The 18434-nt window shown below is 38.6% G+C and overlaps 1 protein-coding gene across 1 annotated transcript in view; it reads left to right on the top strand.

Moving 5' to 3' along the window:
- EIF2AK2 (eukaryotic translation initiation factor 2 alpha kinase 2) overlaps positions 1 to 18409 on the top strand; it is a 36034-nt gene extending 17625 nt beyond the window's left edge. Inside the window, exons 10-16 of the mRNA XM_081331362.1 lie at positions 5373 to 5492; positions 10027 to 10152; positions 11734 to 11920; positions 12770 to 12904; positions 14580 to 14678; positions 15645 to 15707; positions 15812 to 18409. Coding sequence (XP_081187488.1) covers positions 5373 to 5492; positions 10027 to 10152; positions 11734 to 11920; positions 12770 to 12904; positions 14580 to 14678; positions 15645 to 15707; positions 15812 to 15919 — 838 coding nt within the window. The 3' untranslated portion in view covers positions 15920 to 18409. The remainder of the gene's footprint in view (positions 1 to 5372; positions 5493 to 10026; positions 10153 to 11733; positions 11921 to 12769; positions 12905 to 14579; positions 14679 to 15644; positions 15708 to 15811) is intronic.
- Positions 18410 to 18434: the final 25 nt, after the last annotated feature.

Here is an 18434-nt window from a genome sequence, read left to right as displayed (position 1 = left end):
TTTCCACTTCACGGGTGAAATATCAAGAGATCAGAATCAAATATTTTGAAGGGGAAATGCTTATCATGCTGCCTCTTTTTATTTCCTCAATTGCACCAACTGCAGATGGTAGAAATAATAAAAATTTTAAATGTTTTTCTCTCTATATATATATTAGTTTTTTTTATAAAATTAGGAATAAGGTGGGGTTGGGATTTGGGTTGGGGTTGGGGTTAGGGTTGGGGTTGGGGTTAGGGTTTTTTAAAATAACATTCTCAATATTTAGCAAACAGCATAATGTCTGGGTTCATGTATTTAAAAAAACAATGAGTAGTAGTTAATTACCACAAACAATATGTTAATTAATCACTTAATGGTTTTCTTCTTGCTAACATATATTCAAAGTTACATATCTATTAAAGTCTATTTGTTTTTTAGTCATTTTCTCCAACCATAAATGTGTTTTTAACGAAAATCGTTTTGCCTTAGGCCAGGGCATGTCCAACAGATATGGTAATAAGTACCTGGTCTTTGTTTGCATTTCCAACACTTATTTGAATTATTTTTAAACATTTAAACATTTAAACATTTTTGCTAATTTCACTGGTGTCATATGTCACCTGTAAAACATTTTATATAAGTTTTCTTTATATGCCACTGCTTTCATTAATTAGCATTTCTTTCCCATAACTTTTGCCAGTTTTCTAATTCTGATATATCCAAAGTTCTTTGCCCACATTATCATTGTTTCTTTTACTTGTTCTTCCTCCATCTTTAAGCTTAACACATATTTATACAGTTTCTTAATCAACTTTTCATCTGTTTTTAACAGTATCTGGTCAAATTCTGTCTGTTCTTTATAAAATCCCGTTGTTTTAACATCTTTTCATATCTCATTTGGATTTGCAAATATGGCCACCATGATAGATCAATACCTTGTTCTTGTAAATCTTGTCTGTCGTTCAATTTTCCTTCATTGTCCAAGATACCTTTATAGGACACAACTTTGTCGTAATTAATTAAATTTGGGTAAGCAAAAGCTTCCATTGTTGAAAGCCATCCAGTTTTGTTGTTGTTAGCTGCGAAGTCGTGTCCGACCCATCGCGACCCTATGGACAACATTCCTCCAGGCCTTCCTGTTTTCTACCATCTTCTGGAGTCCATTTAAGCTCACGCCTACTGCTTCAGTGACTCCATCCAGCCACCTCATTCTCTGTCGTCCCCTTCTTCTATTGCCCTCGATCTTTCCCAGCATTAGGCTCTTCTCCAGTGAGTCCTTCCTTCTCATTAGGTGGCCAAAGTATTTGAGTTTTAGCTTCAGGATCTGGCCTTCTAAAGAGCAGTCAGGATTGATCTCCTCTAGGACTGACCGGTTTGATCGCCTTGCAGTCCAAGGGACTCGCAGGAGTCTTCTCCAGCACCATAGTTCAAAGGCCTCAATTCTTTGGCGCTCAGCCTTTCTTATGGTCCAACTTTCACTGCCATACATTGCAACTGGGAAGACCATAGCCTTGACTATACGCACTTTTGTTGACAGGGTGATGTCTCTGCTTTTTAGTGTGCTGTCTAGATTTGCCATGGCTTTCCTCCCCAGGAGCAAGCGTCTTTTAATTTCTTGGCTACAGTCCCCATCTGCAGTGATCTTGGAGCCCAGGAAAACAAAATCTGTCACTACCTCCATTTCTTCCCCATCTATTTGCCAAGAATTGAGAGGGCCAGATGCCATGATCTTGGTTTTCTTAATGTTAAGTTTCAACCCAAGTTTTGCACTTTCCTTCTTCACCCGCAACAAGAGGCTCTTTATTTCTTCTTCACTTTCTGCCATTAGAGTGGTATCATCTGCGTATCTTAGGTTGTTGATATTTCTTCCGGCAATCTTAATTCCAACTTTTGATTCATCTAGCCCTGCCTTTCTCATGATGTGCTCTGCATATAAGTTAAATAGGCAGGGCGACAGTATACAGCCTTGCCGGACTCCTTTCCCAATTTTGAACCAATCAGTGGTTCCGTGTCCAGTTCTCACTGTTGCTTCTTGACCCGCATATAGGTTTCTCAAGAGACAAATAAGATGGTCTGGTACTCCCATCTCTTTAAGAACTTGCCACAGTTTGTTATGATCCACACAATCAAAGGCTTTAGCATAGTCAATGAAGCAGAAGTAGATGTTTTTCTGGAACTCCCTAGCTTCCTCCATGATCCAGCGTATGTTGGCAATTTGATCTCTAGTTCCTCTGCCTCTTCGAAATCCTGCCTGTACTTCTGGTAGTTCTCGATCCACATACTGCTGAAGTCTAGCTTGTAGGATTTTAAGCATGACTTTACTAGCATGAGAAATGAGTGCAATGGTGCGATAGTTTGAACATTCTTTGGCACTGCCTTTCTTTGGAATTGGAATGTAAACTGATCTTTTCCAATCCTGTGGCCACTGTTGAGTTTTCCAAATTTGCTGGCAAATTGAGTGTAGCACTTTTACTGCACTGTCTTTTAAGATTTTGAATAGCTCAGCTGGAATACTGTCACCTCCACTAGCTTTGTTGTTGCTCAGCTTTTCTAAGGCCCACTTCACCTCACATTCTAGGATGTCTGGCTCGAGGTCAGTGACCACCTCATTGAGATTATCTGGGACGTTAAGCTCATTCTTGTATAGTTCTTCTGTGTAATTTTGCCACCTCTTCTTAATCTCTTCTGCCTCTGTTAGGTCCCTGCCATTTTGGTCCTTTATCATGCCCATTTTTGCATTAAACGTTCCCTTCATCTCTCCAATTTTCTTGAAAAGATCTCTGGTCCTCCCTATTCTATTGTTTTCTTCTATTTCTTTGCACTGTTCATTTAAGAAGGCATTCTTATCTCTTCTAGCTATTCTCTGGAATTCTGCATTCAATTGGGCATATCTATGTTTTTCTCCCTTGCCTTTCGCTTCCCTCCTTTCCTCAGCTATTTGCAAAGCTTCCTCAGACAGCCATTTTGCTTTCTTGCATTTCTTTTTCTTTGGGATGGTTTTGGTTGCTACCTGTTGTACAATGTCGCGAACCTCTGTCCATAGTTCTTCAGGCACTCTGTCTATCAGATCTAATTCCTTAAATCTATTTGTCACCTCTACTGTATATTCAACAGGGATATGATTTAATTCATACCTGAGTGGCCTAGTGCTTTTCCCTACTTTCTTCAGTTTAAGCCTAAACTTTGCAAGGAGAAGCTCATGGTCTGAGCCACAGTCAGCTCCTGGTCTTGTTTTTACCGACTGTATAGAGCTTCTCCATCTTTGGCTGCAGAGCATATAGTCAATCTGATTTCTGTGTTGACCGTCTGGTGATGTCCATGTGTAGAGCCGTCTCTTGGGTTGTTGGAAAAGAGTGTTTGCTATGACCATCGTATTCTCTTGACAAAATTCTATCAGCCTGTGCCCTGCTTCATTTTGTACTCCAAGGCCAAACTTGCCTGTTATTCCAGTTATCTTTTGGCTTCCTACTTTAGCATTCCAATCCCCCATGATGATAAGGACATCATTTTTTGGTGTTAGTTCTATAAGGTGCTGTAGGGCTTCATAGAACCGGTCAATTTCATCCTCTTCAGCACTGGTGGTTGGGGCATAGACGTGGACTACTGTGATATTGAATGGTTTGCCTTGGATTCGAACTGAGATCATTCTGTCATTTTGAGGATTGTATCCCAGTATTGCTTTTCCTACTCTTTTATTGACCATGAAGGCTACTCCATTTCTTCTGAGGGATTCTTGCCCGCAGTAGTATACCTGATGGTCATCTGAATTAAATTCACCCATTCCTGTCCATTTTAGTTCGCTGATACCTAAGATGTCGATGTTCAGTCTTGTCATCTCTTGTTTGACCACGTCCAGCTTTCCTTGATTCATGGATCTTACATTCCAGGTTCCTATGGAGAAAAAATCTTTACAGCATCGGACTTTCCTTTCACCACCAGACATATTCACAGCTGAGCGTCCTTTCGGCTTTGGCCCAGTCGCTTCATTCTTTCTGGCGCTACTAGTACTAGCCCTCTGCTCTTCCCCAGTAGCATATTGGACGCCTTCCGACCTGAGGGGCTCATCTTCCAGCGTCATATCGTTTTGCCTTTTGGTACTGTCCATGGGGTTTTCATGGCAAAGATACTGGAGTGGTTTGCCATTTCCTTCTCCAGTGGATCACGTTTTGTCAGAACTCTCTGCTATGACCTTTCCGTCTTGGGTGGCCCTGCACGGCATAGCTCATAGCTTCATTGATTTGTGCAAGCCCCTTCGCCATGACAAGGCAGTAATCCATGAAGGGGAAAACCATTCTTTAAGCCATGTTAAAATAGTTGCTTGGTTGTGTAACATCCAGTCCGGCAGTCCAAATGTTCCACTTTCTTTTTAATGTTAATAGTGTTAGTGTTATTTCAGAGGTGTTCTGGAAAACAGACATGATGGCATTCCCCCCCCCCCAATTTTGCTTTTGCTCCAGTGATATTTTTAATGCGGCTTCCATAGTAGTTTTAAATTCAGTTAAGCTATAGTGAAGATCTGCAAATATATTCTATACCAAATAGACCTGCTGTTTCCCTTAATTCTTAAGATAAATTCAGAGCTACTCTCTGATTTGGAACTGCTTGACAATGGACAGCATAAGTTTAATCTGGTTAGGCTATTTCCATAGCTGTACCAGTTCGGGAAACCATCCATCATTGTGCATAGGGTGATGATCCAATACTTACATCTTCAGGAGTAGACACCACTGAAGTCAATAGTAGGCTTACTGGGTTACTTAACTGCAGATGGAACTACCACAATACCAATAGATTAGAATCCCTTTCAAAAGCATCCAGAAGATAAAAATAATTTTGTCTGGCATATTTTTTAAAATGCTGACATTGTTCTAAAAGGATATAGCCAAAGGCATGGCAATTTGAAAGAGTTTTGTTGTTGTTGTCATGCCTGTTTAGGCACAGCCTTTTCGCCTACAATCCCACCAGAAATGTTTCTTGTCTAGGCACCTGCATGGAGAAAAATTTTGAAGTGGTCATGATGAGCCTTCCAGAGGTTACTGCTGTTTTAATGCTTCAAAGAAGGGATTTCGCTCAACCCATTATGCTTTGCAAAAGCTTCCTTTCCCTTTGCATAAATTATTTGTATTCTTTTTTATACATTCCTCAAAATTGTTAGACCCTTTTAAGATGGAAAGGCAGGGATATATGAATATTATATAAGAAGTTTGAAAACAAGACCTTGAAATGTCTTGGTAAAGATGAAGGTGAGCAAATACGTCTGCTTGGTTGTAGATCTAGGTAGCAGGATTTTATATATTTATATTATAAAAATATATATTAATGCTTTTGGTACTGTAAGTATTTTCAAACAATTTGCTATATGCCATTCTAAATTTAAATTGTTTTTAAAACAGATTTCTTGAAGAGTTTGAAGACATAGAGAATATTGGTTTGGGTGGCTTTGGAAATGTTTTCAAGGCAAAGAATATCATTGATAATAGATTATGTGCTATCAAACGCATCCGAATTTCAGGGTAAGCTATGCTGTGCATCCTTTAATTTTAATTATACTGTTATAAAGCATTTAAACACATAGAATTTTCTACATTAACATTACAGATAGACCTCGACAACTACAATAGAGACCAGAAAATTGGTTAAGTGTTATGGTCATTAAGGGAGGCATCATGTGATCATGATTTTTAACCTCCTGCTAGCCTCCCCACTGACTGTGTTGGAAGCTGGGAAGGAAGCTTGCAAATGGCAATCACATGACTGCAGAATGCTGCAACTGCTGTAAGTGCAAGCTGTTTGCCAAGTGCTGGGATCGCAATCATGTGACCATGGGGATTCTGCATTGATTGTGTGTCCAAGGACCCATTATAAACAGTACCATCATAACTTCTTTTTGTTAGTTGCGAAGTCATGTCCGACCCATCGCGACCCACTGGACAACGTTCCTCCAGGCCTTCCTGTCCTCTACCATCTTCTGGAGTCCATTTAAGCTCACGCCTACTGCTTCAGTGACTCCATCCAGCCACCTCATTCTCTGTCGTCCCCTTCTTCTATTGCCGTCAATCTTTCCCAGCATTAGGCTCTTCTCCAGTGACTCCTTCCTTCTCATTAGGTGGCCAAAGTATTTGAGTTTCAACTTCAGGATCTGGCCTTCTAAAGAGCAGTCAGGGTTGATTTCCTCTAGGACTGACCGGTTTGATCGACTTGCAGTCCAAGGGACTCGCAGGAGTCTTCTCCAGCACCATAGTTCAAAGGCCTCAATTCTTTGGCGCTCAGCCTTTTTTATGGTCCAACTTTCACTGCCATACGTTGCAACTGGGAAGACCATAGCCTTGACTATATGCACTTTTATTGACAGGGTGATGTCTCTGCTTTTTTGTGTGCTGTCTAGATTTGACATTGCTTTCCTCCCGAGGAGCAAGCGTCTTTTAATTTCTTGGCTGCAGTCCCCATCTGCGGTGATCTTGGAGCCCAGGAAAATAAAATCTGTCACTACCTCCATTTCTTCCCCATCTATTTGCCAGGAATTGAGAGGGCCAGATGCCATGATCTTGGTTTTCTTAAATGTTAAGTTTCAACCCAAGTTTTGCACTCTCCTTCTTCACCCGCAACAAGAGGCTCTTTAGTTCTTCTTCACTTTCTGCCATTAGAGTGGTATCATCTGCATATCTTAGGTTGCTGATATTTCTTCCGGCAATCTTAACTCCAAGTTTTGATTCCTCTAATCCTGCCTTTCTCATGATGTGCTCTGCATATAAGTTAAATAGGCAGGGCGACAGTATACAGCCTTGTCGGACTCCTTTCCCAATTTTGAACCAATCAGTGGTTCCGTGTCTAGTTCTCACTGTTGCTTCTTGGCCCACACATAGGTTTCTCAAGAGACAAATAAGATGGTCTGGTACGCCCATCTCTTTAAGAAGTTACCACAGTTTGTTAAGATCCACACAATCAAAGGCTTTAGCATAGCCAATGAAGCAGAAGTAGATGTTTTTCTGGAACTCCCTAGCTTTCTCCATGATCCAACGTAAGTTGGCAATTTGATCTCTAGTTCCTCTGCCTCTTCGAAATCATGCCTGTACTTCTGGTAGTTCTTGGTCCACATACTGCTGGAGTCTAGCTTGTAGGATTTTAAGCATAACTTTACTAGCATGTGAAATGAGTGCAATGGTGCGATAGTTTGAACATTCTTTGGCATTGCCTTTCTTTGGAATTGGAAGGTAAACTGATCTTTTCCAATCCTGTAGCCATTGTTGAGTTTTCCAAATTTGCTGGCAAATTGAGTGTAGCCTCTGTTAGGTCCCTGCCATTTTGGTCCTTTATCATGCCCATCTTTGCGTGAAACGTTCCCTTCATATCTCCAATTTTCTTGAAGAGATCTCTGGTCCTCCCTATTCTATTATTTTCTTCTATTTCTTTGCACTGTTCATTTAAGAAGGCATTCTTACCTTTTCTAGCTATTCTCTGCAATTCTGCATTCAATTGGGTGTATCTTTCTTTTTCTCCCTTGCCTTTTGCTTCCCTTCTTTCCTCAGCTATTTGCAAAGCTTCCTCAGACAGCCATTTTGCTTTCTTGCATTTCTTTTTTTGGGGGATGGTTTTAGTTGTTACCTCTTGTACAATGTTGCGAACCTTCGTCCATAATTCTTCAGGCACTCTGTCTATCAAATCTAATTCCTTAAATCTATTTGTCACCTCTACTGTGTATTCATCAGGGATAAGATTTAGTTCATATCTGAGTGGCCTAATGCTTTTCCCTACTTTCTTCAATTTAAGCCTAAATTTTGCAACAAGAAGCTCATGATCTGAGCCACAGTCAGCTCCTGTTCTTGTTTTTACTGACTGTATAGAGCTTCTCCATCTTTGGCTGAAGAGCACATAGTCAATCTGATTTCTTTGTTGGCCGTCTGGTGATGTCCATGTGTAGAGACATCTCTTGGGTTGTTGGAAAAGAGTGTTTGCTATGACCATCGTATTCTCTTGACAAAATTCTATCAGCCTGTGCCCTGCTTCATTTTGTACTCCAAGGCCAAACTTGCCTGTTATTCCGGTTATCTTTTGGCTTCCTACTTTAGCATTCCAATCCCCCATGATGATAAGGACATCATTTTTTGGTGTTAGTTTTATAAGATGCTGTAGGGCTTCATAGAACCGGTCAATTTCATCCTCTTCAGCACTTGTGGTTGGGGCATAGACTTGGACTACTGTGATATTGAATGGTTTGCGTTGGATTCGAACTGAGATCATTCTGTCATTTTGAAGATTGTATCCCAGTATTGCTTTTCCTACTCTTTTATTGACTATGAAGGCTACTCCATTTTTTCTCAGGGTTACTTGCTCGCAGTAGTATACCTGATGGTCATCTAAATTAAATTCACCCATTCCTGTCCATTTTAGTTCGCTGATTCCTAAGATGTCGATGTTCAGTCTTGTCATCTCTTGTTTGACCACGTCCAGCTTTCCTTGATTCATGGATCTTACATTCCAGGTTCCTATGGAGAAAAAATCTTTACAGCATTGGACTTTCCTTTCACCACCAGATACATCCACAGCTGAGCATCCTTTCGGCTTTGGCCCAGTCGCTTCATTCTTTCCCTCTGCTCTTCCCCAGTAGCATATTGGACACCTTCCGACCTGAGGCATTCATCTTCCAGCTTCATATCTTTTTGCCTTTTGGTACTGTCCATGGGGTTTTCATGACAAAAATACTGGAGTGGGTTGCCATTTCCTTCTCCAGTGGATTACATTCTGTCAGAACTCTCTGCTGTGAACTGTCTGTCTTGGGTGGCCCTGCATAGCAAAGCTCATAGCTTCATTGATTTATGCAAGCCCCTTCGCCGTGACAAGGCAGTAATCCATAAAGGGGATCATAACTTCTAACCATTATTAAATGAATGATTGTTAAATGAGGACTATCTGTATATGTCATACTTAAGTCTTACATTGACTACTCGTGAACAGAGAAGTTCTAACAGAGCTTTGAAACAGTTTTGGTAGAATCCTAATGACTATATAGCATGCACTTTGAATACATCACTACAAATCACTTATTTGAGAGACTTTCAGGTTTTATGTGTAGAAGACTGAGTTACTGTTGTATTGAGATTCAGATGTAGAATAAGGACAGATGTGAGTCCTATATCATTTTGCTGTGCTTTGAAAATACTTAGGTATGTAAAACATGACTTGTTTGTCTACCACTAGTGAAAAACTACTAGTCCCACCAGAAAAGTTTCAAAATTGTAATGGAAACATTTTATTTTTCTTTCTTGTGCTTTGTCTATTAGGGACATCAACTACATAGTAAAAAGTAGAGTTAGAGCAGTGGTTCCCAACCTTTTCTATACCCCGCACCCCTAGAATGCTTCTAATATATTCTTGCACCCCTTACAAAAGTTTGAAATGACGGCAATGAATTATGCATATACACTATAATTTTGAAAACCCAAGTTTTTGCATCCCCTGGAACAGACATGTTAAACTCGTGACGTCATGCTACGTATCGGAGCTTTTTACTCCATTGCAGGCAATGGGGTGGGCGCAGTTTCCTGATGATGCGTCCTGCCCGCAGGCTGGTAGTTTGACACCCCTGCCCTGGAATATTGTTTTGCACCCCTAGGAGGTGTGAGCACCTCTGGTTGGGAACCCCTGAGTTAGAGGGAGATTTCTGTGTGACTTGATTTTGTTATATGAACTAGGCAAAACAGACAAGAATAGATTAGGGATATATTCTTTGTCTAATATATGAATTTCTATATGCTCTTGTTGTTAAGTCTAATTTTTACATTAGAACATTTCCTATATTAAAGTAAAACAGGTGCATCATTAATTTTTCAGATTTCCTCTTTTATGATTTTATTATCTGCAGTGTACCTTCTGACACAGTTGCAGAATTCCAAATTTGATTCTTGTTCCTTTTTATAAAAAAACCTGTAGTTAATTAATCTTGTAAACAGCTGCTTCTGGAAATAATTCTGCTTTTGGACCAATTGTTAACAACAAGGTTTTTTATTATTGCTATTATTAGGGTTGTTTATTTTGCCTTAACCATAACAGGGAAAAAGACAATGGAGAACGAGAAGTAAAAGCCTTGGCAACACTTGATCACCCGCACATTGTTCGATATTATTATTGTTGGCTTGGACAAGATATTTTCCAGTTTCCTGATGCCAGTGAAAGCAGGTAATTTCATCATTACATAACGTGTATTTTTTTTTTAAAGAAAACATTTTGTATATCTGTTTTTTTATGCTTAGTTAGCTTAACAGTTACTGGGCATATTCCACTCGATTTATTCCATTCAGACTTATATATTGCAGTCGTAAATGCATACAACATGCTGAACATAAATAGGTAGAAAGTATCTTACCTTTAAGGGACGCGGTGGCTCAGTGGGTTAGAACGCTGAGCTTGTCGATCAGAAGGTCGGCAGTTTGGCGGGTCGAATCCCGAGTGCCGCGTAACAGAGTGAGCGCCTGTTACTCGTCCCAGCTTCTGCCCACCTAGCAGTTCGAAAGCACGTAAAAATGCAAGTAGAAAAATAGGGACCACTACGGTGGGAAGGTAACAGCGTTCCGTGTGCCTTTGGCGTCTAGTCATGCCGGCCACATGACCACGGAGACGTCCTCGGACAAGCGCTGGCTCTTCGGCTATGAAACGGAGATGAGCACCGGCCCCTAGAGTCGGAAACGACTAGCACGCATGTGCGGGGGAACCTTTACCTTTACCTTATCTTACCTTTTATTACAAAGCAAGCTAAAATAAAAAAGTAAAGTTGGCATGGAGCAATATCACAGAGTCAAATTGTTAACATTTCTGTATCAGGGTTTATTTTAAAACACTTCAACCCAACAAGGCTGTAAGCGATGGTTGTTCTTATAACAATATAGTAATAATAAATTAGAGCATTAATACAACCAAACAATAACCACTTATTGACTACATCCTCATATTCTGGCACCAGGCCCACTCAAATTATTATATGTCCTAGCACAGTGATGGCAAACCTTTTAGAGACTGAGTGCTCAAAAACCTGCCCTCTCTTCCCCCCCCCGCCGCCCTCAGGGCCACCCACTGCTTTCACGGCCTGCCGTAGATAGCCCAGGCAGCCCAGCAGTGCCATGGCAGCCACGGCCTCCGGGGAGTGAGGGTGGAGTCTTGTCCCTGCTGCCCGGCTGCCACGTCCTTGGTTGCGCTGCTCCATGCAGGCCGCACTCGGGGGCAACTCTCCTCTGGGGGAGCTGCTGATGAGGGAGATGCGGTGGGAGGTGGCCTGGGGCAACAGTGCATGAACCCACAGAGAGGGCTCTAAGTGCTGCCTCTGCAACACGTGCCTTAGGTTCACCACCACTGTCCTAGGACCTTGCCAAGGTTCTGGAAGGCTGCAAGAATAGAAACAATTTTGGTCATGGAGGTGCAGGCTGCAGAAGAAAAAAAAATCTCTATCGAGTGCCTGCATTTATTTAGCCTTTAAGAGCAAATAATTTTATTGGATATTTTCTGTATGTGAGTCACTAATTTTTATCCAAATTAAATTGGCCTTTCTGTCATCCTTTGGCATAAGTATAGAAACTGGCTTTTCCTGATAGCTCAGAGCTTTACTTGAAACATGTTAGTTATGTCAGGAGCTTTCAGCTGTATTTTAACCCCATAAATAAACAAAATGGTTAGATCCATGCAAAGACCTACCTCTGATGTCCGTAAAGCAATTAGGAGGTGAATAGTTTTAATATTATTGACTTTTTTATTTTAAATTCTTAACAGCTCAGGGCAATTTCACTGCCTCTTCATTCAAATGGAATTATGTGAAAAGGGAAATCTAGCGGATTGGATAACTCAACAAAAGGAAATTTTATCTTGTAAAGATGATTCTATAGAAATTCTATTTCAGCAAATAGTTGAAGGAGTGGATTATATTCATTCTAAGGATTTCATTCATAGAGATCTCAAGGTGCGTACTGTCAGTAATTCCAAATGTCAGGTTTTGCCATCTTAACAATATTCTTATGGAAAGCTTTTGATAATTCTCTTTGAAAATAAGAAAAATATAAAAATAAAAGCATCTATACAATATTACATTTTAATTATATAGGCTCCTTGTTTTCTGTGAATCACTTATCATCCAGGATGAAATGTGACTTGCTTCCTTTGTCTAAAATATCAGACCTGGCCTTAAATCTCTACAGTATTTTTCCTGAAATTCGGCCCTGCATTCAGGTCTAGATAACAGCAAAAACCCTCAGGAGTTAATATTCATTGGCTTTATTAGAGTGGAAAAAAAGCCATACATATGTAGAAGAACTCAGTGATGTAAAATTTAGAAATCAAGCCCTAGATTTAAGTTTAGATTTTGGTGAGAGCTGGTATAATGTAATTATTATAATGTTGGAGTGTGACCTAGGGAGGATCTAGTAGTCTACCCCACAATTAGTCCTTTGGGAGAAGGGCGGTATATAAATATTATTAAAATAAAAATAAAAAATTATGGAAAATTGTCATGAATCTGTTTGATCTTCCACTTGGTGCAGAGTTTGTCTCCCAGTTGATTTCAGGGTAGTTAAAGTCCCCCATTACTATTGTGATGTGCTTCCTACATAGTTGACTAGCAAAACGTTCATCTACTTCCTCTCTTGGTTGGGTGGCCTAAAGTATACACCTATGGCAATGTCATTTCCCTCCCCTTTTATTTTGACCCAAATGCATTCAAGACAGTTTTCTGCTGTCCTAGAAAATAATTTTTGTTCCTTGTATGCCTAAATACAGTGTTTTCTTATATTGTATTTATATTTTTCTTTTACAGCCTCTAAATATATTCTTTCATAGTGAAAATCACATAAAAATAGGTGATTTTGGATTGGCAACATCAGGTGTAAATGACACTTCAGTACAACGGACAACGAACAAAGGAACATTGCGTTACATGGCACCTGAGCAGGTAATTATTGTTAATAATTCTTTTGTGTGTATGCACTGAAAATCCCTTTGAAAGGAATTTGCTTATTTCCTTTGAATATAGAGGTAGTCCTTGATTTAGGACCACAATTGAGTCCAAAATTTTTGTTGCTAACAAGGCAGTTATTAAGTGAGTTTTGCCCCAGTTTATGACCTTTTTGCCATGGTTGTTAAGCAAATCACTGCAGTTAAATGAATCATGTAGTCATATGAGCCTTGGTGGAGCAGTGGGCTAATGCCTCCTTAAGTAACACCAGCTGCCTGCAATTAGTGCAGGTTCACATCCCACCAGGCTCAAGGTTGACTCAGCCTTCCATCCTTCCGAGGTAGGTAAAATGAGGACCCAGATTGTTGGGGGCAATAAGCTGACTTTGTAATAATGCCGCTTGGGGGGTGTATGAAAGCCCTAATAAGCAGGCATATACATAGAATGAAGGCTATTGCTAAGCACATTGGTTTGTGCTTAAATTGTAAGCCGCCCTGAGTCTTCGGAGAAGGGCGGGGTATAAATGGGATTAAAATAAATAAATAAATAAATAAAAATTAAGCAAATCTGGCTTCTTCCGTTGACTTTGCTTGTAAGTAGTTGACTCAGAAAGTTACTAATGTTGATCACATGGCCCCAAGACAGTGCAGCTGTCATAAATACATGCCAGTTGACAAAGTGCCTGAATTATTCTTTTGATATTTTTTCCAAAGACAAAATATTAAAAACTGCAAGAACAAAAAAAATCCCCCAAAAGACAAAAATTACAAACACAACAAAATAATAATAAAAAAGTGCACAACATATATAAAGCAAATATTAAACATACATCACCCATCCTATTTGGTATGTTGACAAATATTTTCAAATAAATCTAATGGAATTTAGATTCCCCTAGATTTGTGGGTCTACAAATAATTATAAAATTTCACATCTATAATTACAATATTTACTATACTACTATTTTATATCACAATTCTTTGATAGCTATAACATTTCTCAGGTAAAGCTTTTTCCCCATCAAATCCATTAATAATAAGTTAGATATTAGTCCCATCCACATATCTAACTTCTCTCTTGTATATGTATTCATGACATCTTTCACTTGGTTTATTTTAGCCCAATTGCAGATTCTTCAAATGTTTGATCTATTTTGATCCAAGTGCCCAAATTTTGATCATATGACCACAAGGATGCTGTAATGGTTGTTAAGTGTGAAAAGTGGTCATAAATCATTTTTTGTACCATTGTAAATTTGAACAGTCATTAAATGAATAGTTGTAAGTCAAGAACTACCTGTATAGTTTTCCACTTGTAACTTCTGTCTACTGTGCTACAGTTTGAAGTCAGACTCCTAAAATAGCTGATAAATGAAACATCTACATCTCCCCAAAAGTACTAAGTTGTTCCATTTCATCTAAGAGAAAATCATCATTTCCAAATAAATAACCATATGCTGAAAATTAACTTTTATTGCGTTGTTTTTATTCATTCTCATGCATTTTTCCTCAACAGCATAAGATTGTCTACAATTCTTTTGCCTCTAGTCTAGAGACTCTAAGAAACTGAATGAAGGTTGTGCACATTTTTGAAACAAAATTCACTGATTTACCCTGTACTTTTGTTTTTACATTTGAAGTACCTAACATGCTTGCATTATGCTGTCCATTAGGAAGGATGCAGTTATGGCAAGGAAGTAGATATCTTTCCATTAGGATTAATTTTATATGAAATGCTTTCCCCATTTTCAACTGGTCATGAGAAAGAAAAGGTAAATAATCCATTTTGTTCTTACATCTGCCTGCATGTATTTCTCAATAAAGATAGGAGAAACGTGTTCAAGCTGCTTTTCAGACTGACTTATTTAATGTAATGTTAGGAAAATAAATTAAAATAGTTAACTCTAGAAATTTATACATTAAAAAGCTGAGCAAAAGGAGAAAAGCTATCTATCCATCATATTCACAAATGGAATGCCATGTTGTAAGAGCCACAGCAGATATATGGGGAAGGAGATTGTTTTTGAAAGAAAAGTTCTCAACTTTTCTTTCATCTGCTGATCAAAGGCTGTTTGTGTGACCAGTTATTGAAGGTTTTGGGGTCATAAACATTTTGTTAGGAAACCAGGCAAAAGTTGTACATACCTTTCTGACATCATATTTTGCTTGGGAACTTAATTTATATATCAGTGAAGACTTTGCAACTTTTTATAGGCCTAGAAAGTGTCTATGTCTGTGGATTTGAACTAGGCCTATTTCCTATATATTTATATTATATTGTAACATACATATTACTGTTTTATATGTTTATGAATAGAAGCGTAAGTGTGTATTCCTATGCTATGACACCAAATTGTCTTCCTGCATGCACATGCATTTTTAGTCTTATTTCACTGGTGAATCGACATGAATTTGTTGAAATTTGTATTAATAAAGATGTACAAATATGATAAAATATCACTTTGTGCAGAGAGCAAATAACAGGTGTGAATATTCCCTTATGTGTATTTCTTATCAGTTAATATTATTCTTGACATACTGTATCTTCTAGAAACCATCTTATCAAAGGAAACACTCTTAGCTATTGTTGTAATGTGGGATTTTTCTGCTGCTAGACCACTTAAACATTTATGATTGGTAAATTACTTCTGGTAGAACTAGCTAAATTTCTGAAATTTAGCACACAAATCCTTTAAAGTAGAGTTGTGTACTTTAATTCAAATACATTGATTTTTCAGGAATGGCCCAACATTAAAGAAGGCAAACTTCCAAAAACATTCATCGAGAAGTTTACAAAGGAGGTATACTACTGTAAAACATTTCTATTTTTTAAACCTTTTAATCTATTTTTCTTAATTCCATGTTCATTTCTTAATTTTTGTATTAATATCCTCTTCACTTGCAGGCTTCACTAATTAAGAAACTGCTTTCCAAAGAGCCATCTCAAAGACCATCAGCAGCTGATATTTTGGAATTCATAAAATGCTCGCAACGCAGACGACACACCTATTAGTGAATTTGTCAAAGTGCAGGTTTTTGGTTCACGTTTCTTTTGCTGTTCCTGATTCCTGAAATCAGTGTGAATAGACAAATTGCGAGACCCGTTAAATGTGAAAGATTGGGTCTGCTCCTTATGTCTTGTTGTATTAGGGATCTCCCAAGAAGTCAAAGAATGGGAATGGAAATGGAATGGGAAGATCTAATGGAAGTAGAGTGCCTTTTGTGAACTTTGCAAGAATGTTTAGTCTCATCCTGTGTGCAAAGACATAATGGCAATCTGATGTATCTGAATGTTTTTAAAGAAGTTTTAATGTGCCATTCCAATACTGTTGTTATACAGTTAAGTTTAATATTGCCTACGAAAGTTAATACCATTCTTCTAACTCTGTGGTGGCAAACCTATGGCCGCGTGCCACAGGTGGCACGCAGAGCCCTCTCTGTGGGCACGTGCGCCGTTGCCCCAGTCCTAGGCCTTCAGCTGGGTTTTATAAAACCTTTTCACTTTAGGCCTCCGCCGCCCTGTGCAAAAAAAAAAGGTTCATTCAATCAATTACGACTTCTCGCAGGGGAAAAAATCTCGCAGTTAGAATTTATTGATTGAATTTTTTAGTCCTACCCAGTCTGCCGTTACCACTGCAGCCATGCCCACCCAAAGGGCCACACCCATCCAATGGGCCACACTCATCCGGCACCCGACAATACATAAGTGGGTGTTGGGTTGCAGTTTGGCCACTTGGTCTCTAAAAGGTTCGCCATTACTGTTCCAACTCATGGAACTACTCGCATCAAGTGTTAGTTGCTATCTTTTGCTTTGCGAAAGATAGTACTATGTGATTAATTTAATTAAATTTATTAATATTTCTATATCGCCCTTCTCCCGAAGGACTCAGGGCGGTGTACAGGGCAAGAATAAAACACAGAGATTTACAAAAGATAAAAGGTAATTAAATACATGCCCAATTAAAAATACAGTTAATACATACTAAAAAAAACCAATAAAAATAGTAAAAAACCCCACCAATCCCCCCTCAGGCCAGGCCGGCTTGCTCGAACAAGTATGTTTTCAGATTAATCTGCAGTTTTATGACGGAAGTATTCACTTCCTTTCAGATTTTTCTGAATCTTTTCAAATGAATGCTATTGGAGATTCATATAGATACTACTGATTTATAAAGATTATAGATGATATGGTTTGCTTTCTTTTGCAAAAATGTAATGTAAATCCATAAATTAACCTTTTAACTTGCAATGCATAGATAAGCATAAATGTACTATCTTGCATTTGTGTTTTGATACTTTAAACCAGGTATGTCCAACCTGCAGCTGCATGTAGCCCTGGACAGCTAGTCATGTAGCCCCACATAATTAAAAATATAAAAAACAAAGGACATTTGCTATTTATATACCTTAATTATATTTTTATATGCAGCTCAAGACATTTCTTCACTCAGTGTAGTCCCAGGCAAGCCAAGAGATTGGCATCCATGCTCTAAGTCAGGGGTGTCAAACTGCCGGCCTGTGGGCCAGATGCGTCACAAGGAAACCGCACCCACGCCATTGCCAGCAATAGGGAAAAAGCTCAGATACGTTGCGTGATGTCACGAGTTTGACATGTCTGCTCTAAATCATTTAATGTACGAGGACAATTAGAAAATAAACCTCCGTTTCAGCATGTGTAAGAAATAGGTGGGGATAGCGACATCTGTCCTATGACACCGTGCACAGTAAATCAGTAGGCAGTGAGGATTGGAAGGAGAAATTGGTTTCCAATTGACTCGTCTGCTAGATCAATTGAAAATGAACCAGTTTTTAAAATGAAACTGGCTTTAATGATGACAATGCGCTTCACGATGCTGTTACAGGATGGCTTCATTCTCAGGCAGGCAGATTTTTTAGCAAAAGGAATTTCAAACCTTGTAAGATGTTATGACAAGTGCCTCAATTTGAATGATTATGTCAAAAAGTAATGTAATGTAGTTTTTTAATATGTGTAATACAAGTTCTGTATTTGTGAGTATCTGTCATTGATAATCAAATGGAGATTTATTTCCGAATTACCCTCGTATTAACCAAACCAATATAAAACACAACAGCGAGGATATAGTCAAAGGTTGAAAAAATGTCTATAATAATGATAAAATGAAATAGAACTTTAAAAAAGGGGGGCAAACATTAATGGAATCCAGAGATACAACTATCTTAGTTCTTTAATATGTCATCTAGAGCATATATTGCTTTTGCTTCTCATTTCTACAATATAAAGAAATGTTAAAAATGAACAATGTATCTCCTGAATTTACTTCTTCAGTGTTGCTTTCTGTCCAGTATAAATTGTGTAATTTATCCAGTGTCAATTGCAAATTTTTGGAAAAAGAAAAAGCTAGACCAATCTTTCTTAACAACCCCCCAAAAGCTAAGACTCAACCTCCTGAACTCATACAAAAGATTGTTAGAGGATATGTGACAAATTGTGGCTGTAAAAAAAAATAAAATGTTTTTTGAACATTTTGTTTCAAGCTTGTTTTTTT

This window comes from Vipera berus (genome assembly GCF_964194415.1).
Source record: "Vipera berus genome assembly, chromosome: 1".
Lineage (NCBI taxonomy): Eukaryota > Metazoa > Chordata > Lepidosauria > Squamata > Viperidae > Vipera > Vipera berus.
Note: the sequence above shows the minus strand (reverse complement) of the source record. Positions and strands in the feature narration are given on the sequence as shown.